Here is a 25766-nt window from a genome sequence, read left to right on the forward strand (position 1 = left end):
CATCCTACAAAGGCAATAAAATTGTGCAGTCAGGAAATCATCTAGAGTTACATAGTCTTATGAGATAAAGATGAATTGACCATAAATAAATCGATAATTTGTTAATTTCAAAAAGCATAAACACACAAATGCTGAGTAGTGATTGTAATGGCTCACATATCATGCTTAAAGAACAATATATAATGCAATGAAACCAGGCATACTTATTGGAGCCGCTAATTTCTCACAACAACATAAAAGTCATGGAAGATCTTTCTTTTAACCAAGCTCAAAAAAAGGAACAAGTACTTGCTGGGAAATATATGTTTTCAACCCCAGTCATGGTATTAAAAACACTTTGACACAGCACACAAAAATTCATGGAAGGTGTACAAATGAAAATGCTACAAAGCTTGGTACGAGTATGCCTAGCAAGTTGTCATCTCAGTTCTCAGCTGCCCAAAGTCCAAACAGTGACTCATCAAAGAAGATTAATAACAAAGGACATCAGAATTTGAACATTAAACTTCAATTTACAGGACTTTAAATGGACCATCATTCTCGAGAGATGAGGGACTCATAACACTGTTAATTTTTGTGCCTTAACTATTTAGTGAATACAAGCAAGCATTTCATAGGACAAGAAAATTAAAATATACAGAAATTTCTCATGTTGGAGCTACAATAAGGACAGAAAAACCTACAATCAATTGGACAGCCTTTGAATCCACAAAGAAATTGGGGTTCTTAAGGTCCACAAGAGCAAACAATTTTGTGGAATAGCAAATTCTCAAATATCATTCATCTATGTTCATTTTTTCTTGAATCCACAAGTGCAAAGAAACAAGAGGAGATTCCATTCAAAGACAAACTTGAATTCTCAAATGATAAAATGACCTTCAATATAGGAATGCATTACTGTGCTTTATATTGGAAGGCAAGAAAGTGCTAAAAGAATCTTATCAAAAATAGGAAATGAACTAATACTCTTAATTAATAATAACTATTAATATTAATTAAGCTAATTTTCTATAAAACATTAAAATCATACACGAATATACTAATTAAAATACTTATATGATTCAAAATTAATTCATGAGGCACTGTTAGCATTGCATTAATTGACCTGTCAAAAGAAAACTAATGCAGAAGATCAAAAATTCGACCAAACCAGAGATAGGAGAGGGCTGTGTCCAGAAGCAGCTTTTAAGTTTCTTGTAGGTACCAATTTGATTAGTTAATCAGCAATTTAAAAGTTTTACTTTTCTTATAACCTTTAGAATTTATGTTCACCTTTATGGAAGGCCCTTGGGCATCCATCACAAATCAGAAGATCCCCACCATCTGCACAAATGATGCAGAGGTCATCATTATCCTGAGAAGAATACTTCCGACTTTTTGAGAGAGAAATTGCCAAGTCATGGAGCGATACGCCATTAGATGTGTAAATACATGCATAGCTGTGGGGTAAAAACAAGAAATCATGAAATTTTGTGAAGAGAAAAATAGCTCAAAATATAAAGGCAAGTCACATCTAATGAAAAAGAAGACTTACGGTTTTTTGCGAGTAGCCCAACCTGCATGAGCTTTGAATGTTGAGGGGCTGACCTGCACGTTAGTCATAAACCATAGGTCCTTGACAATATGTCTGACAGATGATAAAGGAGTCGAGAAGTTTACCCAATAAGAACTACCTCACAATTGCAGCAATGACAAAGTATTCCAAAGCCCATTTTATACCCGCCTAGCAATTTCTGTGCAGAAGAATTTATATTATTTACTATAAACAATAAGAAAGTAAAAGGATAAGAATATGTGATACTAATCACCTGCCCACGAGCATAGTATGCTAGTTCAGTTCCATCAGGTAATCCACCTTCCTCAAAAACCAATCTATGCAACCGCTGATCTCTTGAGAAAATAAGATACCAAGGGCCATATTAGTAGCAATAACAGAAGACATAAAACACTGCTATGAGAAGAAACATTCAAGCCGAAAGTAAAGAAGGAAAGGAGAGAATAAGAGGGGAAAAAGAAAGAAGAAACCAACTTTGTTGTTATTTTCCACTGATATGTCTTATGTGAAGAGATGCCTGGTGTTGCATTTTTTGAAGGACTTGGACAATAAAACTGACTTTGATATCCTGAAAAAGGACAAAAAGGAAATGAGTAAGCATATTTTTTAATGAAGACCATATCACATCACAACTACGCTTCTATGTTTCATGCAATTTAATAACCAAAACTATTTACTAGCCAGAAAGAGGAGAAAGCATGACTACACCAAACAGAATATCAACAAGATAAAAATGAAACAAACCTTGGTGAGATCTTCTTATACTTCCTTTTTCGTGGAGAGAGATGTACTGAAGCAACTTTGGATGGTTTTGCAGTCAGATCTGGTTCTTCTGGTCTGTCTGAATTTATGCAGATTAAACATGTGTAAGCATCTTAAAAGGAAAACAAGATCCTGTAAGAACTAACCTTCAGATTTGCCATCTTATGACTCCTTAAACAGCCAACATGAAATTCTTTCTCACACTGGCACAGATCATAAATAAATAATAAGCGTACCAACCTCTAAGCAAATTCAAGCAACAATGAATTAAAAATGTAACTCCATGTCCACATAGAGGAAACAGAAGAATAAGATGACATGAAAAAGAGGAAAGCGCACCTAATCAACAAGTGAGCATCAAGTTAATTATATAGATGCATGCACTATTGACACAAAAGAACTTCCCCATCTAAATCACTCAATTTCAATTACAACAAAAAAGAAGACATGAACAACTTTGAAAATTACCTGATCACAAAGTATAATTGTGCGTGGACCAAATCCAGATCTCATAAAATCATAACCTCTGCATAAAACAAATACTAAAGATATATCAAGCCACAGCTAAGTCCAAAGGGATTAAAAGACCAAAAACCATATTTATAGCGACAACTTTTCATTACAAAATGCGTGACATGGGTCATGAGTTGTAACAAAGTAAATAAGCTCAACTATTCCAGTTTATCAGTGTAGCTATGACCTGCATAATGCGCATCCTGTAAGTTCAGCCTTCTACATTTTTGACAATACGAAAGCATCTCTTAGTTATCTGTTCTACAGAATCAATTTCTGAAACCCTTCCAGCTGCGAAAGCATTTGCATTATGCTCAACATACGTTTCCCTTTGGAACGTATTCTGGCAATGCTGGCAATACCAATTGCCACTGGGAACAGTTGATAGAGAAGCACATCCTACAAAGGCAATAAAATTGTGCAGTCAGGAAATCATCTAGAGTTACATAGTCTTATGAGATAAAGATGAATTGACCATAAATAAATCGATAATTTGTTAATTTCAAAAAGCATAAACACACAAATGCTGAGTAGTGATTGTAATGGCTCACATATCATGCTTAAAGAACAATATATAATGCAATGAAACCAGGCATACTTATTGGAGCCGCTAATTTCTCACAACAACATAAAAGTCATGGAAGATCTTTCTTTTAACCAAGCTCAAAAAAAGGAACAAGTACTTGCTGGGAAATATATGTTTTCAACCCCAGTCATGGTATTAAAAACACTTTGACACAGCACACAAAAATTCATGGAAGGTGTACAAATGAAAATGCTACAAAGCTTGGTACGAGTATGCCTAGCAAGTTGTCATCTCAGTTCTCAGCTGCCCAAAGTCCAAACAGTGACTCATCAAAGAAGATTAATAACAAAGGACATCAGAATTTGAACATTAAACTTCAATTTACAGGACTTTAAATGGACCATCATTCTCGAGAGATGAGGGACTCATAACACTGTTAATTTTTTGTGCCTTAACTATTTAGTGAATACAAGCAAGCATTTCATAGGACAAGAAAATTAAAATATACAGAAATTTCTCATGTTGGAGCTACAATAAGGACAGAAAAACCTACAATCAATTGGACAGCCTTTGAATCCACAAAGAAATTGGGGTTCTTAAGGTCCACAAGAGCAAACAATTTTGTGGAATAGCAAATTCTCAAATATCATTCATCTATGTTCATTTTTTCTTGAATCCACAAGTGCAAAGAAACAAGAGGAGATTCCATTCAAAGACAAACTTGAATTCTCAAATGATAAAATGACCTTCAATATAGGAATGCATTACTGTGCTTTATATTGGAAGGCAAGAAAGTGCTAAAAGAATCTTATCAAAAATAGGAAATGAACTAATACTCTTAATTAATAATAACTATTAATATTAATTAAGCTAATTTTCTATAAAACATTAAAATCATACACGAATATACTAATTAAAATACTTATATGATTCAAAATTAATTCATGAGGCACTGTTAGCATTGCATTAATTGACCTGTCAAAAGAAAACTAATGCAGAAGATCAAAAATTCGACCAAACCAGAGATAGGAGAGGGCTGTGTCCAGAAGCAGCTTTTAAGTTTCTTGTAGGTACCAATTTGATTAGTTAATCAGCAATTTAAAAGTTTTACTTTTCTTATAACCTTTAGAATTTATGTTCACCTTTATGGAAGGCCCTTGGGCATCCATCACAAATCAGAAGATCCCCACCATCTGCACAAATGATGCAGAGGTCATCATTATCCTGAGAAGAATACTTCCGACTTTTTGAGAGAGAAATTGCCAAGTCATGGAGCGATACGCCATTAGATGTGTAAATACATGCATAGCTGTGGGGTAAAAACAAGAAATCATGAAATTTTGTGAAGAGAAAAATAGCTCAAAATATAAAGGCAAGTCACATCTAATGAAAAAGAAGACTTACGGTTTTTTGCGAGTAGCCCAACCTGCATGAGCTTTGAATGTTGAGGGGCTGACCTGCACGTTAGTCATAAACCATAGGTCCTTGACAATATGTCTGACAGATGATAAAGGAGTCGAGAAGTTTACCCAATAAGAACTACCTCACAATTGCAGCAATGACAAAGTATTCCAAAGCCCATTTTATACCCGCCTAGCAATTTCTGTGCAGAAGAATTTATATTATTTACTATAAACAATAAGAAAGTAAAAGGATAAGAATATGTGATACTAATCACCTGCCCACGAGCATAGTATGCTAGTTCAGTTCCATCAGGTAATCCACCTTCCTCAAAAACCAATCTATGCAACCGCTGATCTCTTGAGAAAATAAGATACCAAGGGCCATATTAGTAGCAATAACAGAAGACATAAAACACTGCTATGAGAAGAAACATTCAAGCCGAAAGTAAAGAAGGAAAGGAGAGAATAAGAGGGGAAAAAGAAAGAAGAAACCAACTTTGTTGTTATTTTCCACTGATATGTCTTATGTGAAGAGATGCCTGGTGTTGCATTTTTGAAGGACTTGGACAATAAAACTGACTTTGATATCCTGAAAAAGGACAAAAAGGAAATGAGTAAGCATATTTTTTAATGAAGACCATATCACATCACAACTACGCTTCTATGTTTCATGCAATTTAATAACCAAAACTATTTACTAGCCAGAAAGAGGAGAAAGCATGACTACACCAAACAGAATATCAACAAGATAAAAATGAAACAAACCTTGGTGAGATCTTCTTATACTTCCTTTTTCGTGGAGAGAGATGTACTGAAGCAACTTTGGATGGTTTTGCAGTCAGATCTGGTTCTTCTGGTCTGAATTTATGCAGATTAAACATGTGTAAGCATCTTAAAAGGAAAACAAGATCCTGTAAGAACTAACCTTCAGATTTGCCATCTTATGACTCCTTAAACAGCCAACATGAAATTCTTTCTCACACTGGCACAGATCATAAATAAATAATAAGCGTACCAACCTCTAAGCAAATTCAAGCAACAATGAATTAAAAATGTAACTCCATGTCCACATAGAGGAAACAGAAGAATAAGATGACATGAAAAAGAGGAAAGCGCACCTAATCAACAAGTGAGCATCAAGTTAATTATATAGATGCATGCACTATTGACACAAAAGAACTTCCCCATCTAAATCACTCAATTTCAATTACAACAAAAAAGAAGACATGAACAACTTTGAAAATTACCTGATCACAAAGTATAATTGTGCGTGGACCAAATCCAGATCTCATAAAATCATAACCTCTGCATAAAACAAATACTAAAGATATATCAAGCCACAGCTAAGTCCAAAGGGATTAAAAGACCAAAAACCATATTTATAGCGACAACTTTTCATTACAAAATGTGTGACATGGGTCATGAGTTGTAACAAAGTAAATAAGCTCAACTATTCCAGTTTATCAGTGTAGCTATGACCTGCATAATGCGCATCCTGTAAGTTCAGCCTTCTACATTTTTGACAATACGAAAGCATCTCTTAGTTATCTGTTCTACAGAATCAATTTCTGAAACCCTTCCAGCTGCGAAAGCATTTGCATTATGCTCAACATACGTTTCCCTTTGGAACGTATTCTGGCAATGCTGGCAATACCAATTGCCACTGGGAACAGTTGATAGAGAAGCACATCCTACAAAGGCAATAAAATTGTGCAGTCAGGAAATCATCTAGAGTTACATAGTCTTATGAGATAAAGATGAATTGACCATAAATAAATCGATAATTTGTTAATTTCAAAAAGCATAAACACACAAATGCTGAGTAGTGATTGTAATGGCTCACATATCATGCTTAAAGAACAATATATAATGCAATGAAACCAGGCATACTTATTGGAGCCGCTAATTTCTCACAACAACTTTGGATGGTTTTGCAGTCAAATCTGGTTCTTCTGGTCTGAATTTATGCAGATTAAACATGTGTAAGCATCTACAAAAAAGGCACATGGCAAACTGCCAACTAAAGCATAAACTGAATGCCACTTAAGAGTACAACCTAAAATGTTGTGGAACAGGTGGCTTTTTGATGTAACCATAAAGATTATGAACTTGCCCAAAGAGGAAAATTAAACCCTAAGCCGGAACACAATATCATAATAAGCAATACAACAGCAAGATAAAATAGGATACTGACTTTGATGTAATCTTGGATTGAATTCTTGAGGACACTCGCACTGGAGCGCTTTTGTTCAAATCTGTTTTTGAAGACCTGAAATCACAAAGATACGAATCTTATACACAAGGGAAAGAATAGCTAGAGCAGAACAAGGAACACAGAGTACAACATCAGAACAAGATGATAATTAAAATACATCAGCATGTTTCCACATGCTTTGAAAACAATAACTAAAAAGTTGCTTAGCAGTTCAAAGCAAGAAGTTAAACATCAGCATTAATATGCTACACTGCAAACAATAAACAAGACAAAAAAAAAGGATACTGACTTTCTTTTTTTCTTCCGTAGAGTATTATATTGTGAGGAAGTAGACAATGAAGCAGGTTTGAAGTACTCCAAGGCCAAAACTTGTTCTGGTGAGCTGAAATAACACAGATTGTACTAAATACAAAATAACCATCTAAAAAGCAAACCTTATTTGATAATACATACAGAGAAATAAAATTTTAAAAAATAAAAATAGAAAAAGCTGAAGCCATTTACTGTATTAATGGCACTTGTCAGACGAGATGTATAATAAATGCTTTTCATGCATGGCATCACATGTGGATTCTTTTAGAATCTTCTCCTAATATGTTTTGCTGAGTCCTATTTGAACACAATTAGCCAAGCTTAGCTCATGATACATTCATGGTATATCAATGCACTTGAAATATTATGAAACAAGCAAAGCTAATTTATGTATTAATTTATCCACTGGAAAAGATATCTAATTAGCATGTCAACTTGAACATCAGTTACGATGGTAAGCTGAAGAAAAAGCAAACCATATTAGGACGCCAAAACTTGTTCTGGTGAGCTGAAATAACACAGATTGTACTAAATACAAAATAACCATCTAAAAAGCAAACCTTATTTGATAATACACACAGAGAAATAAAATTTTAAAAAATAAAAATAGAAAAAGCTGAAGCCATTTACTGTATTAATGGCACTTGTCAGACGAGATGTATATAATAAATGCTTTTCATGCATGGCATCACATGTGGATTCTTTTAGAATCTTCTCCTAATATGTTTTGCTGAGTCCTATTTGAACACAATTAGCCAAGCTTAGCTCATGATACATTCATGGTATATCAATGCACTTGAAATATTATGAAACAAGCAAAGCTAATTTATGTATTAATTTATCCACTGGAAAAGATATCTAATTAGCATGTCAACTTGAACATCAGTTACGATGGTAAGCTGAAGAAAAAGCAAACCATATTAGGAGGCCAAAACTTGTTCTGGTGAGCTGAAATAACACAGATTGTACTAAATACAAAATAACCATCTAAAAAGCAAACCTTATTTGATAATACACACAGAGAAATAAAATTTTAAAAAATAAAAATAGAAAAAGCTGAAGCCATTTACTGTATTAATGGCACTTGTCAGACGAGATGTATAATAAATGCTTTTCATGCATGGCATCACATGTGGATTCTTTTAGAATCTTCTCCTAATATGTTTTGCTGAGTCCTATTTGAACACAATTAGCCAAGCTTAGCTCATGATACATTCATGGTATATCAATGCACTTGAAATATTATGAAACAAGCAAAGCTAATTTATGTATTAATTTATCCACTGGAAAAGATATCTAATTAGCATGTCAACTTGAACATCAGTTACGATGGTAAGCTGAAGAAAAAGCCAACCAGAAGCAATCAGCCATCTAAAATCATTTGCAAGGAAAGCAGCTGGTAATCATATTTCACCAGCAATTACCCATGTGCAAAAAATACAACTTCAGCACGTTTTAATGTTCTAGAGAAAAAGCTAAATTCCCTATGATAGTAGATCAAGCCTGACAAAAAGATGCACCACTTGTATTAATAAAAGAGATAAAACACAGAATTGGTGCAAGACTTTTCATACATGCATGGCATGACATGGGGATTCTTTAAGAATCTTCTCCTAATATGTTTTGTTGAGTCCTTTTCAAACACAATTAGCCAAGCTGAGCTCATGATTATTAGACCTGGACATTCATGGTATATCAATGCACTTGAAATATTATGAAACAAGCAAAGCTAATTTATATATTAATTTATCCACTGGAAAAGACATCTAAATAGCATGTCAACTTGAACATCAGTTATGATGGTAAGCTGAAGAAAACGCCAACCAAAAGCAATCAACCATCTAAAACCAATTGTAAGGCAAGCAGCCAGTGAGCATATTTCACCAGCAATCACCCCATGTGCAAAAATACAGCTTCAGCACATTTTAATGTTCTCTAGAAAAAGCTATACTCCCTTCAATAGTAGCTCAAGTCTGACCAAAAGATGCACTGTTTGTGTTAATAGAAAAGATAAAACACAGGATTGGTGTAAAACATTAAAACATTCACAAATATTTTTCAATAATAAGCACGAAAATTAGGTCTCGTCAGTATGCTGGGAAGGTATCATGGCATCATACCAAAGTCTTGGAAATGGGGTCCTACACCAAGGATTTTGAAGGTGAGGGAAGGCTACCTTGTAACCAATGTTGTCGAAGGCAAAAGGCGCCAAGCCTGTAAAATGCCCGAGGGGTTAAGTGCATGCTCGAATAAACCAAGGAGAAATGCTATAAATTAACAAAAAATAATATATGTATAATATTATATTATATTATAATATATAAATCTAAAATATATATCTTCCCAATTAAGATTAGATCATTAGAAAATATAAAATACCGTAACATAGTCATATAAAATTATATTTTTCACCCTTAAAACAAAATAAGAAAATTTAAAGTAATAACAGTGTTGTCAAAGGCCAAACCTGTAAAATGCACGAGGTGCTAGGCGCTCGCCTAGGCAGCGCTTCATTAAAATTCATTGCCTGAGGCTAATAAAGGCGACGTGGCCTCACCTTGCCTATAGCGCTTAAGCAAGCACCTAAGCACCTTTTGACAACACTGCTTGTAATAGAAGCCCAACCATAGACATGAACAGGGTAGATGATGCACACTAATCAAAAGATTAACCACCACAATGCTATGAGCATGGCATAAATTTGCAATATGAGTGATATGCCAAACTTCACATAAAGCATTTCGATTGAATCGAGCAATGAAGGCAATAAGAAATCTGTTTTAGATTGAGATCACAGTCACGTTTACATGTGCAGGCATTACATGACAGTCAAAGCTTAAGTCTGAAATTGTATTATGCAAGGAAGCGGCTGTTTGTACAAGTGAGCCATTTAAAGCATAATAATGATCCTAACATCCATTACATATTTGACTTACCAAAATCTGTTGCATGTTTAACATGACATAATAGCAAAATCATTTGTGTAATAGTGACCTTAGATGTTTAAAGTCATAACTTCAAGTATTGTCAAATTGCCAGCTCTAGCATCCTGATTTTAACCATATAAATACAAGGATCATCTCAAACAGAGTTTATTTACTTATCCCCATCATAAAACAGACAAATTTCCACTGATGAAAGCATCTGCAAAATTTCTGAAGGGAATGTTTGCATACCCACGCACCCAAAATCAGGAATCAAAAGATCACTCTTCTCTGCAATTAACATAACCAAAAGATATGAAGGCTAAACACAATTTCGCAAGAAGCATGCCAGAGACCCACACATTCCCAAAAGAACTTAATAAGAGATAACAAAGGAAAAAAAAACAGAAATGAGAGCCTAAAGGAAGAGCGGGCATTAATAAAAACTGGCCAGATGTTATTGTGGGAATGTTTGCATACCCACGCACCCAAAATCAAGAATCAAAAGATCACTCTTCTCTGCAATTAACATAACCAAAAGATATGAAGGCAAAACACAAGTTTGCAGGAGGCACGCCAGAGACCCACACATTCCCGAAAGAACTTAATAAGAGATAACAAAGGAAAAACGAACAGAAATGAGAGCCTAAAGGAACAGTGTGCCAGCATTAATAAAAACTGGCCAGATGTTATGGTCTTTAGATTTATTATCCAACTAATTAAGATCAAGGATGGCAGGTTTTGACACTTTTTTAAAAGTAGGCATGAAACCATCTAACTTAGGATAATAAGACCAACTGGAGAAAATTATGTTAGATGATGCATCATATATTCTAAAAAAGACATCTATTAAAAGAAATGAGAGCCTAAAGGAACAGTGTGCCAGCATTAATAAAAACTGTCCAGATGTTATGGTCTTCAGATTTATAATCCAACTAATTAAGATCAAGGATGGCAGGTTTTGATACTTTTTTAAAAGTAGGCATGAAACCATCTAACTTAGGATAATAAGACCAATTGGAGAAAATTACATTAGATGATGCATCATATATTCTAAAAAAGACATCTATTAAAATTTTTCTCTAAGGTGACTCAAACATACCATGAAGCATGGACCACTAAAAGCTTTTTATGAACGCCAAGAATAAATTATCCTACTTTCCTTATTGTAGTAAGCAAAATACAAAACATTACAATAAACAATAAATCAGAACATCATCATACTGAGCCTAAACTACCAGTTTTAGGGGGAGAAAATAAAGAAAATCAGTAAACCTAGCTCACCAAAGCCCACGAATTACATTACTTTCATGAACTTAAACAACCAAATTTCAACAGATTAAAAGAAAATTTGCAATCTTCACCAAAATGCATGAATTAGAAATCAGAAAGTGCAGGAATTAATAGCTGCAACTGATAACCATTAAAAAAATACACATACCTGGATATTATACTAGATCCAATAGTTAGGGTGGGATAAGATTCCTTTGACTCTGCACATAAGTTGCATAAAGGCCCTATTTTGCCAACACAAATAGAAGGAAAGATACCTACATCATTCAACAACCAAAGGATTCAACATCAAGAAGCTTTGGATATCCTTTCAATAAGAATTTTAATGAAATGAAAGAAAAGCAAATAGCTCACCTTTGCATCTTTTACAGGTGAAAGTTCTTTCCACTGGCAAACCACTAATGGCACTTTGAATAGTTGTTTCCAACGAGTCCAAAGGAGCAGCCCTGCATGCATTCAATACATCAAGCAGGCTCTTCCCGTTCTCAAAACATATGTATTGTGCCGCTCGTCTATATTGTTTGATAGCATGAATCTCAAATTGGGATGGTGGAATAACCTACATTGGTGACAATACGACAAAAGAAATAAGCAAAAACTGTTAGGCTCACCATTCTCACCAAAAACAACTACGGCCATCTCGTTTGCCCCTTTGATCGCCAGAGATCCCTTACTCTCATCTTTAAAAATTCCCTTTTCGACATTATTGCAATTGATATGCTCTCCAATTACAGTCTTGTTATTAACTTGACGACATTTAAAATTATCATCATTAATCGAAGCATTTATTGCATTTGCTACATCAATTTTCGATTCATCTAAGCTCTTAATTCTCTTAATATGTCTATCACCATCCTCCGCCGCAATTAATTTATCACAATCATGATTGATGTTGTTGTTGTTGTTTCTAGTCTTCCTTCCTCGAGTATAGACAATGAAACCATTTACCTTAGTAACTTTGAACCTCTTATTGAGATCATCGTCAGATAGGTGAACACAGGAGGAACTCGACTGCGTCGTCCGACCGAGTGAACTCACAAAACCTATCTCTCTCTTCATTCCTGCCAATCGCGAAAATCAAACTGAGGATTAGAAGAACAAAATAAAGCATGAAATCTTGAATTATATATTTTGTTCTAGGGTTTCGGGGAGTGGAAGAGAGGAATTGAAAATGGAGAGATGTGAGAAATTAGGATTTTTGAATTTTGGTTAGGGGTAGGGTTTTATTGAGGGTTGGATTTCGAATTTGTCGATTTTCTAGGGGAGGGGAGGGGAGGGGAGAGGAGGTGATGAGCGCAGGGGGAACGGAGCTGCCAAATGAAGAGGCATTTGTAATTTGCCTTTTATTTCTTTACTTCTTGTATTCCAACGGCAGAGGAAAGCAATAGGCAAAATTGCTTTTTTGCTTTCTTAAGATTAACCGTAGAAATGGCTAAAATGGCCAACGGCTATTTTTATAGCCGTTGGCCAGCAGGTTTTTTTTTATTTTATTTTATATAGAAAATTTTGTTTATAAATACATGAAAAAAAAATTATAATTTTAAATTTTTATATTATACCTCATCCTTCTCTCAAATTTAAAAATTAAATAATGACGGTTATTTTTAAAAAAAAAATTAAATTTTTAATAACAATATATAAAACTAAAAATTAAAAATATTAATATAAATAAATTTTAAGTTTAATTTTAAATTATATCTTTTAACTTTCATATTATTTCATTAAATTTTATATTATTTTTATAAATTACTAATATTAAATATATAATTAATAACATCATAATTATATTATATATAAAATATCTAAATTAGTTACATAATTATATAAAAATAAATTTAATATGAAATATATTAAAATATAAATGGCTTTTTTAAATGATTTTTTACCATTAAAATACATATAATTAAAAAAATTATATTTATATTATTTAAAAAGCTATTTTATCAATTTAATTTTTTAATTTAAATTTTTGCCTTGGAAATGCTAATATGAATTGAGGAGTGAGGAGGAGATAGTAGCCTATGTCAGGACCTGTCAGTAAGAATTAAAATGCAACTACAGTATTTATTCCTGTTTTATTACTATTACAACCCCCCGCTTGATTTTTATACTTCCCTAACAACCCTATCTTTCCTTTTTTATTTATTTATTCCTGTTTTATGGGAAACCGCATATCTGGTCCCTATAGTCTTTGATATTACTCATATTGCCCCTCTACTCCAACACGTTTCTTAATATAATCCTTCCGTTTACTATCAATTCTTGAAACGGAACCTGATGCGCAAAATGTCTCAAGAATTCACAAAGAATTGGACAACAATTTAATGGAGGGACCAAATTAAAAGGATTTATTGAGTAAAGAAACCAACCATATAAAAAATAGTAAAGGGCAATATTAATTAAGAGTACAAACACGAATGATATGATTAATCCTCATTTTTCCTCAACATAACTTCTTTGTTTTTGTGTTTTAAAAATATTTTAAAATAATTAAAAAATATATTTTAGATTAATATTTTTTGATTTTTTAAAATTATTTTGATGGGTTAATATTAAAAATAAATTTTTAAAAATAAAAAAATATTATTTTAATATATTTCTGAGTGAAAAAGTACTTTAATAAAACAACCACAACCACACTCTATTTTATTTCTCATAAAATCTCAAATATTTTGTTCTAGAGTTTGCAAATCTTGTATTTGTTATTGTTATATAGGTATTTTATAATTAAAAATATATTAAAATAATATTTTTCAGTTTTTTGTTTTTGACATTACTTATTAAAATTATCAATAAACAATTAAAAATATTAATTTAATATTTTTTTCAAATAAAAATCAATTTAAAAATCACTTTAAAAACCACATATTACCACAATGTCTAGTATTCACTTTTTTAATTGTTCAAACCTTTTATTTTCATGATGAAGTAGATTTTAAGGATGTTCAAAAATAAAATAATACTCTAATTTTCTAAAAAACTAGAGATAGAAAAACAAAACGTGGAACTTTATGTTCAAAAGCAATATATATCCACCAAGGAAATTAGAAAACTAGTTTTCCAGATTTTCAAACTTGTACTAAATTTAAAAAATACATTACAGAGGTTTTTCATAGTTTTTCAATACAAGATTTTAAATATTTTTTAAATAAAATAATATGAACAGTATAATTTATATACATATATAAGTGTTTTTTAGCAATGTAAAAGATTAGAATTGTTTTTTTTATATATTTTCATATTTAATTAGTATCATAAATTTAATTTTTATTATAAACTTAATATAAAGAAAAAAAATTGATTTTAAAATATAGATTTTTATGATAATTTATAATTTTAATGGAATAATATTAGTATTATAATTAGATTATCATAAATACAAAATATTAAAATAATTATTATAAATTATAGTTTTGATTATTTATATAAAAAAATAGTTATAATCTTGACATATTTCTATTATTTTTTATGGAGAAATTCATATTTCTTTTTTAATAAATGAACACATTTTTTTCATTTTTTATTGCAAATGAAAAACTAGAAGGAAAATAAAAACTCTGAAAATAGAAAAGAAAAATAGTTTTTTTTGTTACCGAATTAAGTATTACTCTAAAAGATATGGGTTTTTTACTGTGCAAGGCTCCACTGCTCGTCCTCTCACATATTATTATGAATGGGTTGTGCAAAATTTTGTATTTTTTAAATTTGATCCTCGAACGTTTTTTCAGCGATTTAATTCTAATTAAAGACCAATTGATTTTGATTTCTTATGAAAAGGTGGGATTGAAAGAAGATAGACCGAAATGAAAAGGGAATCAAGCATGGGTGACATGTCATAAGTCTCGCAAAAGATGCACTTTGGTCCTTGAACTTTAAAAATAACGCATATTATATAATTTTAGTACCTCGATTTTTTTTCAATTCAATTTTGGTACAAAATTTTATTTTTATTATTTTTAAATCCCTAGTTGAGAGAGAGAGAGAGAGAGAGAGAGAGTCGCCAGATTTGAGTGATAGAGAGATAAAAATGTCGTTGACACCAATTTAAGCCACCAAAACGGATGATATTTATGTCAAATGGTTCTATTTGATGAGTGGAGTTCATATTAGGTGTTTTTTTACCTTTAAAGTTTGTGGAAAAAAAAATTGAGCTTGGGTTAATTTTTGGATTTGGGTTATTTTGGTTTTTGAGGCGGTTTTTTTATTTTTTGAGGTCATAGATAGGTTTATATCGGTTCCTATGGTGTTTTATGTAAATAATAGGTTGAAAAATGGATTTTATGGTAAAAAAAACTTAATCCCCGGTTTTTCAGCCATTGTAGTGGCTGGAATCTGGGCAAATCAGATAACGTGTTATCTACATTAACAAGCGACACGTCGTCTGATTTTTTTTTTCAAAAAAATCTAGGGTTGACAACATGTTGCTTGCCCTAATTGCAAAAATAAAATAAAATTAAGGGTTTAATTGTGCAGGGCTGCCACTTGGCTTGCCAGGCTTAGCAGTACCTGTCATTTGCTCTCTTTTTTTTCTAATTTTTTAAATTAATAATTCTTTTTATGGTTTTTTCCTCTAAAATTGTTTAATGTATATTTAAATTAGTATTCCTTCTCTTTCTCATTTTATTTTGAGAGCCTATTTTAAATGACAATTATTTTTTAGTTATGCATTTAAATTTGAAGAGTTTTTATGATTCATCTATGATTCTTTTTATCTTTTATATGGATGAACTTTTATTTTTTAAAATAAAAAATATATTTTCAGATAATATTTCTAATATATATAACCTTGCTTGATGTTTTCCTCCTTTTTATTCATGAAAAACAGGAGCATATAGTCTATACAAAAAGACCCTACAGTGAAGGTTCAAAGACCTAACATAAAAAGTCTAACAAGCTTTGAAAAGAATAGAAAGTGAAAGGGAAAGAATGAAGCAAAAGACAAGAGAAGTAGCAGCCTATAACCAACAAGCTTAGAGAAGATATAACTATATGAAAACTCAAGGGAGAAATCCATATGGCCTGACTATTCATGTTTTTTCAATGTTTAATGTCGTTTTTGAATCTTTTTTAGCATGATTTTTGTGTGTTAGCATTTTACGTGGATTGATGAATGAAAATGTTGTTTTGATTGATTAATCTTGTTTTAAAGTTGTTGTTAATATTGTTAGGATATTTAAATGGTATTTGTGTGTTTAGTTTTGATGAAGTATAGTAGTTTTGAAACCTGTTAAAGATAATAATAGTTGTTTAATAGCTTTTTCTAGGTTGCTAATGTATGTTATTAATCTCTTAGTTTAGTTTGGGTCTTAAGTGTTTAAAAAGTCAATTTTGAATTGAGTTTTGATGTTTTTGTTGGCTAATAATAAGGCTGCAGTTTTCGAAGTTGAAATCTTATACATGGTCTTAATCATTTAAGGTTATTTATTAGTGCTTTTATTCAAACATATTTGTTTATGATAATGTAACTTGTCGGGGCTAAGAGAACTTAGTTTGGAGGCCTATAATGTATTTTGTATGCTTGATAGTGAATGTTGGGTTTTTTAGTCGACAACCTCGATTCATGTTCTTCATATTCATCTGAAGAACATTGTCTTGAGTGCTAATTTTAGTTTTCATTTTAATTTGATTTTGGTTTTTGCAAGTTTGTCTATTATCATTAGTAAATAATCTAGGCTTTTCATGCATCGATAATATGTTTTTTATAGGTTTTAATCTTAGGGTTTTGGTTTTAAACTGAAATCTATTTTGACAAAAATCATGATGTTTAAGTAATAATCAAAGTAAATGGATGCTTGATTTTTTTTTATCTATGCTTGATTGTGAACAAAACCTTGCCTTTTCTTGATTGAAATCTAATCTAGTTTGATGTTTACGTTGCTGAGTTTGAGTTTGAATGTTCTTTATTGATCTTCATTTTATGTTTTTGTTAGAGAATCTTATGTTTTTTGCATTTTTTTTTTAAGTTTTGATTTTGTTTCAATTTAAATCTCTGTTTTGATTTAGTTTTGGGTTAAATCTTGGTTTTTTGTTCAGTTCATGGTTGAACCAGTGCTTTTGGGTCAATTCAGTCAGGTCAAAACCAGGTCAAATACTTAAGGCTTTATTTGGTTTGTCATTATTTTGATAAAAGAAATTTTGGCTTAGGGTGTTTTTGGTAAACACATCCTTAAACTTGTTTTAACAGTTTTATTTTGAACAAAAGTATGATTTTGCCAAACATGATCCTAAAAAAAATGATTTTTGTTTGTTGTATACGACTCAATCCTTATAAAAATTGTATTTTTATTTATAAAAAAGAGAGAAAACATTTTTTAGCATGGTTTTAGAAAAATACTTTGTGTTGATTTTTCTTTGCTTCTTTTAGAATTTACACCAAGTTTGTAAAGTTTCTAAAGGATGTGGCCAATATTTCAATAACTCTAAAATTTTAATTCATGAAAATTAATAGTCAACATCCTAGTATAAATGTTGAATCTATAAGTAAGCTGATATTTAAATATCAGGAGTTGACTAGAAAATTTTCAGGATTATTTTAGATATTCATCAATTTTAATTAAAAGTATTTTTCACCATAATATATGAGTTGTGGAGAATCCTTTTGCTTTCTAGGATATATGAATCCTATTAGGGCACCTATAAGAATTTATCTTGGTATACAAGCCTATAATAAATTCAAAATGCCAAATTTATTCATGGAATTAAATATTTATTCTAAGCCCATAATAAAACCATCAGTTAGGAACCCGTCAAAACTTTTAAACCATATCTAGACCACACAATGTATTTTACCTCAGGTAAGGTGTGCTAAGGGAGCTAATACATTCCTTAATCATAATCAGTCCCTTACCTTAGAAATTTCTGATAAGACCAAAACACTTGGATCTCCTAGTGAGTCTAAACCAAACAACTAGGTGGCAACTCCTTGATCCTGATGTCCTACTACGTCGTGCGCCCACATGCAATAGAATGGTGACTCTATTAGGGAATTTTTTTTTTTAGTTTTTGACTAGGCTTTTGTGTGTTTTATGTGGTTTATTTGATTTGATGTGTTTAAAATTTGGCATTTGGCTTATTATTTTTACACATTAGCATGTTTTATTGTAAACCCCGAGAAAAAAAAATCAAGACTAGATTAAATTAAAGAAAATAAACTAAACTAAAAGTTGTGGGGTGAAATTATAAGAAAAGAAAATAGATATAGCTTAATTATAAGAAGAAAAAAAGATGTGGGGGCAAAAATGATACACTTAAAGAAAATGGGGTTTAAATGCAAATAAGAATAATTATAGAGCATAAATACTCCTCTTCTCACACAAAAATTGCAGTAATCGTAACGAAAGAAAAGAGAAAGTTTTTGTATTCATTTTTGCAAATCAAGAGAGAAATACCAAAATTTCAAGAACCCATCTAAGATTAAGGGTTATAGGTAGAATAAACACTGGTAGGCAATGGATTAACAAGAAAAATTAAACAAGAAGAGAAGAGGGAAGGGCCAGCTGTCATTAGAAAGAGGGAGTTGAAGATCGAAACGTGCATGAAGCGGTAAATGACAACACTCCTTACAGGAATATGGTTATGGATGCAATGAGAATGAATCAAGGTAATGTCAGTCAATGTCCAATCATAGAAGAACATAATGCAAATGTATCAAGGTTTTTTGATCTGTTGAAAGATTCTGACGAACCATTATAGGATGGGTGCACGAACCACAGTAAATTGTCGGCCATAGCACATGTGTTCACCATCAAGTTAGATTACGGGTTGAGTGAGACCAGTTATGATAAAATTATAAAATAGGTGAGAAGCCTTTTACCTGAAGGGAACAAGCTTAAAGAGAACTTCTATGTTGCTAAGTCTATGATGAAACCCCTCAATTTAGGATACTAAAATATTAACATGTGCCCTAACTTCTGCATGATTTACTACCTTGCTCTTTTGGTCAACTTAGAAGAAAATTTGAATTTTTGATGATAGTCTTGTTGATGTTGACGTAGAGGAGTTGAATGTTGTTTTGAGCTTTAGTGGACTATCAAATGCCGATGAAGATGATGATAACCACATTGAAGAGTGCAACGGAGCTGATAACAATTCAATTGACGACGAATATGAAAATTCTGACTAAATATGATGAAAACACGAAAGTGTAAAGCCTTTTTTTATAATATAATATTATGGATGATATTTTGGAACATGAAATATTTTATAACTATTTGTTGTTGTTATTGTGTTGTGCGGTAAGTTTGCAATTTAAGCGTTTGCGCCGAAGGATAAATAGGCAATACAAACAAAATATGTAAAAGTATGACACAAATACTGATGAAAATCGTCCGTCGGTATTTTACGAAGAGTTGCAAAATATTTACTACATTTGCCACAAATACCAACGTCAATACTAATGGAAACCATCTATCGGTATTTTACGAAGAGTTGCAAAGTATTTATTGTATTTGCCATAATTACCGACGACCATATCGACGGTTTGTGATCGTTGGTATTCAACAGAGAGTTGAAAAATATTTATTGCCCATGCCACAACCACTGACGCTGTTTTCGAAGGACGTTGCAAATTCCAATGCGTGCGACTGTCAGAGTGCTAGGTCGGTCAGTACAGATACCGACAGGATCACTGACAAACGCTGCTGCAAATTCCAATGTGCATGCTTTGACACCTCTATAATGATGGACGTGCTGACGGACTTTGAAAATTCTGGAGGGATTTTTAAAATTTTAGTGCAAAATTCAAAATATACCGACGGAAATTTAATGTCACTACCTTTAAATTATTATTTTAATGTCCACCGGTAAAGCCGTCAATAAAATTGTAGTATAAAACCTAGTCCCCCCCCCCTCCATGGTTCATTTTTTCTTCGTTCCTCATTTCATCTTCTCCTCTCCTCTCTGTTTGTGTTTTGTTTTTGCAAGAATTGGTGGGAATTTTTATTATTTTGATTGTAGTTTTCAACATATTAAAAGGTATGTATTCTCCTTTCTTTATCTTTGTATTTTTTTTATTTTAGCTATGATGATTATTTTTGTTGTTTTTTTTTTGTTTTGTGTATTGTTCGTAGATAAAATCTTGATATCAACACACAATTAAAGTAAACAATTTTCATTCCTAAAGTCTTTAGTTTTTTATTTTTATTTGTTCAATTTATTTTATTGTTTGTATTGCCATAATAATTGAAAATTTTGTTAAATTTGAATTGTTATTGTTGAATTTACCTTAAAAATATTAATTGAAATATAGAATTAAATTTAATTATTTTATCTTAATTTTATTATATTATTGCTTGTTATGTTATTTTTATTATTTTGATTAATTTTAATTGTTATTTATGAATTTGTATAGATGTTAGTTGAAAATATATAAATGTTCAATTTCAATATATGTTAGGTTGTAAATAGGATTTTTGCAATGGAGTCAATTGGCTTGTGGATATTATCAATATTTGTAGGAATGAAAACTATGGGTAGTCTCTAATATAAGGAGATGCTGAAGAATTTTTTTAAATAATTAAATTTAATTATGTAATTATTCATATAAATTTGTGTAGATGTGTAGAATGAAAATTTAATTATTTTATTGTTTGCATTGTAATAATTATCTGAAAATTTTGTTGAATTTTAATTGTTATTGTTGAATTTACCTTGGAAATGGTAATTGGAAATGAAGAATTAAATTTAATTATTTTATCTTAATTTTATTCTATTATTGCTTGTTATGTTTTTTATTATTTATTTCCATTAATTTTAATTGTCATTTATGTATTTCTATAGATGTTAGTTGAAAATACATAGAAGTTAAATTTCTATAAATGTTAGTTGTATATAAGATTTTCCAATGAAGTCAATTGGTTTTTGGTTATTGTAAATATTTGCAGGTTTTAAAACTGAGGGTAGTCTCCAATATAGGGGAGGTGCTGCCGATTTTTTTTTAAATAATCGAATTTAATTATGTAATTATTCGTATAAATTTGTGTAGATGTATAGAATGAAATCAACAGCACGTGGTCAGTAGACGTTTGCAGCTAGTTCTTCTAGCAGTGATGATGACTTATCCTTAGGTGCTGATCAAGAAGAGTCACCTGCGCCAACTTGTGATGCTACCTCTTCTAGTGTGGTTTCACAGTGTAGAGGCAGTGTACCTTTACAATGGGGACAATTCATCCATAAGTATCATGCACATTGGAAGGATGACCTTTCAATGTCAAATTGTTTAGGTTTTAATTATATATATATATATATATATATATATATATATATATATATATATATATATATATATAAACTTATAACATAATTTATGAACAACTAATTCATATTTTATTAATTTAATTTAATTTCAGGTTTGCAACACATTGAGGCTGCGCGGACAATAACATTGGCGTTTAAATCGTCGATGAAGATTCTATTATTTAAATGAAGTCAGGTTTCCATACATCCTAAGTGAAGACCTAATATTGATGCATGGTCGTACAGTCCCGGTAACAACCAGCCTCCTCCTCCTCCTCCTCCTCCTCCAGCTTCGCCGTTATTCTAGTTTAATTTTGTTTTTGAAATACATTAAATTTGTAATGAATATTTGGATGAATATTATTTAACATTATTTTTATATTTTTAATGTTTACTTACAATTTTATTTGGTTAATTAGTTTATTTTTACCATTAATCAATATAATATATTTTTTAAAAAATTATTTATTCTAAATATGTTTTTTTAAAAAAATTTAAATCAATACCGACAGTCTTATAGATGGAACATGTCCATCAGTATTAGATAGAGAGTTGAAAAAACTTTATTTCCCTTGCCACAATCACCGACAACGTTATTCTGTCGGTGATTTATCGTTGACAATACCGACAAACTGTATCCATCGGTATTTTACTGAGAGTTCTGAAATATTTACTGTCCTTGCCACAATAACCGACGGATTGGCCGTCGATGATTTTTTTCCTGACAAAAGTAGCAACATAAATGAAAATTACCGATGATCAATATTTTGACAGACGGATTCTGTTGGTGATGCTGTCGATAAAAATTTTCCGACGAATTATGTCTTACACCGACGGAATTAATCCGTCAGTAAAACTGTTTAATGATGTAGTGTTAAATGAATTTTTTAAATTTTAAAAAATATATATTAGAAATTTAATTAGGACACATGTGTAATTTCTAATGGATACATCTATCTGTATTGGATAAGGACTTCAACATTTATCTCAAATGGTAAATATATGGATAGATACTCCAATAAGTAGAAGAATAATTGAGAGAATATCATCTCAAGTTCATAGATTGTCTAGGCAATATTTGTTTCAAGTTTTCCATAGATTGGGTATTGAACTTATCCAGATTGGCCTTGATTATTTTGTGGTAAACTTATTCTGTTATGCTCTTATTGATTAATATTTTGAGAGTTTTAGTTGTCCATAGATTTGGAGCATTCACAAGGTTGAAAAATAAACAAATTTAATTTTTAAGCTTGCGTGATGAGGGCAGAACAATGAGTAGCAAAAAGATTTTTCAAAATCGAGTATGAGGTTGAATTTAAGGACCGAACAAATGGAGATTTATTATTTGAATCAAATGACCATTGACATCCGGAGAGAAAAATTGAAATTTTATAATCATGGTTAAAGGCATCGTCAAAACCTAACACACCTCATCAAATACCCAGAAATTACCTCCTAGCTCGCAACCTGACGACGAACATATATATATTATAATTATAATCACAATCATCTGCATCCCAAGACAAGAAAATCCACGCATAATACTTATATATATAAAATGCGATCGAGAGCTTCAGGTCCAATCTCCAACCATATTTAACCCTTATTTTGAGTTTGTTGCTTCGTAATATCTTGGATTAAGAATGACAAGTTGAGGTTGGAAGATCCACCTAATTCCATAGCCTTATTTGCCGTTTTTCCAAGTTCAATTGCTCTCGTCCTCCTCTTCTTGCCTTCTTCTCCACCTGTATCCATCAACGTAATTACTGTCTTCTTGACTTCATCTTTCTTCACCAACACTCCAACTTTCTCTTCTTCTCCCCATCTCACTGGAACCTCAACGCCTACTCGCACGCCGATCCTTAAAATCTCAACAATTAGCTTCTCATTAAGGAATTGCTCAGAAAACTGAGGCCATGTTATCATTGGCACCCCCGCGCAGATCCCTTCAACTGTAGAGTTCCAACCACAATGAGTTAGGAATCCTCCAATCGCTCTATGGGACAAAATAAGGACTTGAGGAGCCCAGCCTTTTATCAAAAGCCCCCTTCCTTTGATTCTTTCTTCGAATTTCTCCTTCACGAACCATTCCTCTAATTCAGAACCCTTCTCTCCAGTTTTCACAACCCAGATAAATGGTTGTTTAGATGCTTCCAAACCCAAACCTAGTTCTATTAACTGCGATGGCACTAGGCGACATAGGCTACCGAGGCAAGCGTAAATAACCGAGCCTGGCTTCATAGAGTCAAGCCACTCCAAGCATTGTTTCTCGTCAATTGAAGCCTTGTTGCCTCTCTCAAACTTATCCAAGTGATTCTTGTTACATAAAGAAACTGGTCCAATGCACCATACCTTCTTCTTTAGAGCCTTCGTGTACTCCTCAGCGCAACCATGCTCCAACTCGTCAAAACTATTAACTACAACCCCATAAGCTGTAGATTCAGCCTCTTGCATCTCGTTGCGGACGTCGTCCAAGTCAGGTAAGCTAACAAACGCTCCCGGTAGCTGAGCCTTTGTTACCTCAAAACTTTGTGGCATCCCTGGAACAACAAAAGGTTCTGAATCTGAAGTAACTGAAAGGTGAGCTTTGTGAAGCCTGATATTATGAGAACTCAACAGAGAAAAGCAGCACATCCCGTGAAAAACAATCCGGGGGATGTTGAAACGTTGAGCGGTTTTGGATGTCCAGGATAAGCACTTGTCTGATATTATGCAGCTTGGAGGAGGCTTCGCATGTTCAAGAAGGAGTTCTAATGGCTGTTGCAGCCTAGCGACTGCAACATAGAATTTCTTCAGCAGGTCTCTTGAAGGTAAGGTGTCAAGATTCTCGAGGCCGATAGGGAGCCCAACTTCGTCGCATGGAAACCGTATCTGTACAAGTCGAATAGGGAGCCCAGATTCTCTCGCTCTGTCAATGATTGCCTCAAATCTTGATGCATTGTGAGGCGTGGTGACCAAGCTTACAGTCACACCTCGCTCTGAAATGAGCCTGGCCATGTCTATCATAGGGATCATGTGCCCTTGTGCCATGAGTGGGATCAACACGAAGTGCAGCTGGCTAGAGATCGGGGGCGCCATGACAGCAGAGCTGGCAATGGTTCTATGTATACAGAGTGGTGAAGGGAAAAGAAAAGGATCGGAGGATTGTCATATGAATGATTTGCAATCCCATGTTGCCAAGTCTTATTATTCTGAGCTTGACTTTGAATAAGTCATCAACGCCCAGTTCTGATTACATATTATATAGCAAATGTATAATATAATTGTTGAGAATAATGCCCTCTAAATTTACTTGCTTGACCCATCTCCTTGGATTTTCCTTTGATTGAGTCAATGCATGCATACCATGATTTTGAATTCAAGCCAGGAGAAGGGGTGCAATCACATGCAAGTTGCCTGTCGTTAATTAACCCAACCTCCTCGCCCCAGTAACCAATGAGCGGTAATATTATGGGCTCGTTTTTCTAAGAACTCTAGATATTTCTTTAATTGGGTTTATATATTCTTTTTCTTGCCATTTTTTTTAACGGAGGTCGTCTTGGGCAGTTAAAAAAAAGGGTTTTTGCTGTATAAATTAACAAATGATTGAAACCTGTACTTCTAGGCAAGATTGCTAGAGGAAGTTAGAGGATGGTCGAGCAGACTCATCGTCCCGACCATCTCAATTCAACCACCATAGTTTGTCCCTGGAGAGTAATTGACTTCCTGTTCACTTGTGGGCTGTGCCCTTATTGTTAATTATTCCCTCCACTAAAACTGCGTTTGCAGAATATAAACCCATTTCTCGTGAATTTGAGTGCTAGCAATATATAGTGCCGGACAAGAACTTTGCATTACATAAAATATATAAAAAAAATCACAAAAAATCTTACTGTTGAAAGGCCAAAGCAAGATTTAAGAGAAAAAATAAGAAAAATTAATAATATTTAACAATAAAATAAAATAAAAATTTAGTAAAAAATCATGTGAGCTTTAGCTTGTGCTGGCATGGCGGGTCTACCATTATAGCTTGTAACGCTGAGTTGACGTT

At 32.4% G+C, this 25766-nt stretch overlaps 3 protein-coding genes across 6 annotated transcripts; all 3 read right to left on the reverse strand.

Moving 5' to 3' along the window:
* Positions 1 to 1342: 1342 nt before the first annotated feature.
* On the reverse strand, positions 1343 to 6046 carry LOC118044989 (increased DNA methylation 1-like). Its single transcript, XM_073405427.1, has 15 exons — positions 6007 to 6046; positions 5525 to 5617; positions 5256 to 5348; positions 5035 to 5116; positions 4900 to 4959; positions 4761 to 4813; positions 4499 to 4665; positions 3018 to 3229; positions 2786 to 2843; positions 2464 to 2520; positions 2300 to 2392; positions 2030 to 2123; positions 1809 to 1890; positions 1535 to 1733; positions 1343 to 1439 (listed from the first exon to the last, which is right to left on the reverse strand). Exons 5-8 carry the CDS (start codon positions 4936 to 4938, stop codon positions 3042 to 3044), a joined length of 447 nt encoding a protein of 148 aa, XP_073261528.1. The 5' UTR covers positions 4939 to 4959; positions 5035 to 5116; positions 5256 to 5348; positions 5525 to 5617; positions 6007 to 6046; the 3' UTR covers positions 1343 to 1439; positions 1535 to 1733; positions 1809 to 1890; positions 2030 to 2123; positions 2300 to 2392; positions 2464 to 2520; positions 2786 to 2843; positions 3018 to 3041.
* Positions 6047 to 6070: 24 nt separating this feature from the next.
* On the reverse strand, positions 6071 to 12912 carry LOC118044986 (uncharacterized). 4 transcript variants are annotated; one of them, XM_073405422.1, is made up of 7 exons: positions 12452 to 12912; positions 11858 to 12062; positions 11652 to 11760; positions 7264 to 7356; positions 6954 to 7028; positions 6650 to 6708; positions 6071 to 6450 (listed from the first exon to the last, which is right to left on the reverse strand). In XM_073405422.1, the coding sequence occupies exons 1-7, from the start codon at positions 12560 to 12562 to the stop codon at positions 6263 to 6265; spliced, it is 840 nt and encodes a 279-aa protein (XP_073261523.1). In that variant the 5' UTR covers positions 12563 to 12912; the 3' UTR covers positions 6071 to 6262. The 4 variants fall into 4 exon arrangements, with proteins under 4 accessions (XP_073261523.1, XP_034909347.1, XP_073261525.1 ...); XM_073405424.1 differs by having other exon boundaries at positions 6310 to 6450; positions 6650 to 6716; XM_073405423.1 differs by having other exon boundaries at positions 6310 to 6450; positions 6650 to 6749.
* Positions 12913 to 23109: 10197 nt separating this feature from the next.
* On the reverse strand, positions 23110 to 24959 carry LOC118044990 (UDP-glycosyltransferase 73D1). Its single transcript, XM_035053462.2, has one exon. The coding sequence runs from the start codon at positions 24812 to 24814 to the stop codon at positions 23333 to 23335; it is 1482 nt and encodes a 493-aa protein (XP_034909353.1). The 5' UTR covers positions 24815 to 24959; the 3' UTR covers positions 23110 to 23332.
* Between the last annotated feature and the right edge of the window lie 807 nt (positions 24960 to 25766).

This window comes from Populus alba, chromosome 16, assembly GCF_005239225.2.
Source record: "Populus alba chromosome 16, ASM523922v2, whole genome shotgun sequence".
In the NCBI taxonomy this organism is placed as follows: Eukaryota; Viridiplantae; Streptophyta; class Magnoliopsida; order Malpighiales; family Salicaceae; genus Populus; species Populus alba.

Coding starts and splice junctions, on each gene's coding strand:
- LOC118044989 (XM_073405427.1), bottom strand. CDS start 4,938: ATGGGCTTTGGAATACTTTGTCATTGCTGCAATTGTGAG. Junction 4,814..4,899: donor GTCATTGCTGCAATTGTGAG/GTAGTTCTTATT, acceptor ACTAACGTGCAG/GTCAGCCCCTCAACATTCAA. Junction 4,666..4,760: donor TGGGCTACTCGCAAAAAACC/GTAAGTCTTCTT, acceptor TTTACCCCACAG/CTATGCATGTATTTACACAT.
- LOC118044986 (XM_073405422.1), bottom strand. CDS start 12,562: ATGAAGAGAGAGATAGGTTTTGTGAGTTCACTCGGTCGGACGACGCAG. Junction 12,063..12,451: donor AGAGGTTCAAAGTTACTAAG/GTAAATGGTTTC, acceptor TCACCAATGTAG/GTTATTCCACCATCCCAATT. Junction 7,357..11,651: donor GGATCTAGTATAATATCCAG/GTATGTGTATTT, acceptor GTGTTATTTCAG/CTCACCAGAACAAGTTTTGG.
- LOC118044990 (XM_035053462.2), bottom strand. CDS start 24,814: ATGGCGCCCCCGATCTCTAGCCAGCTGCACTTCGTGTTGATCCCACTC.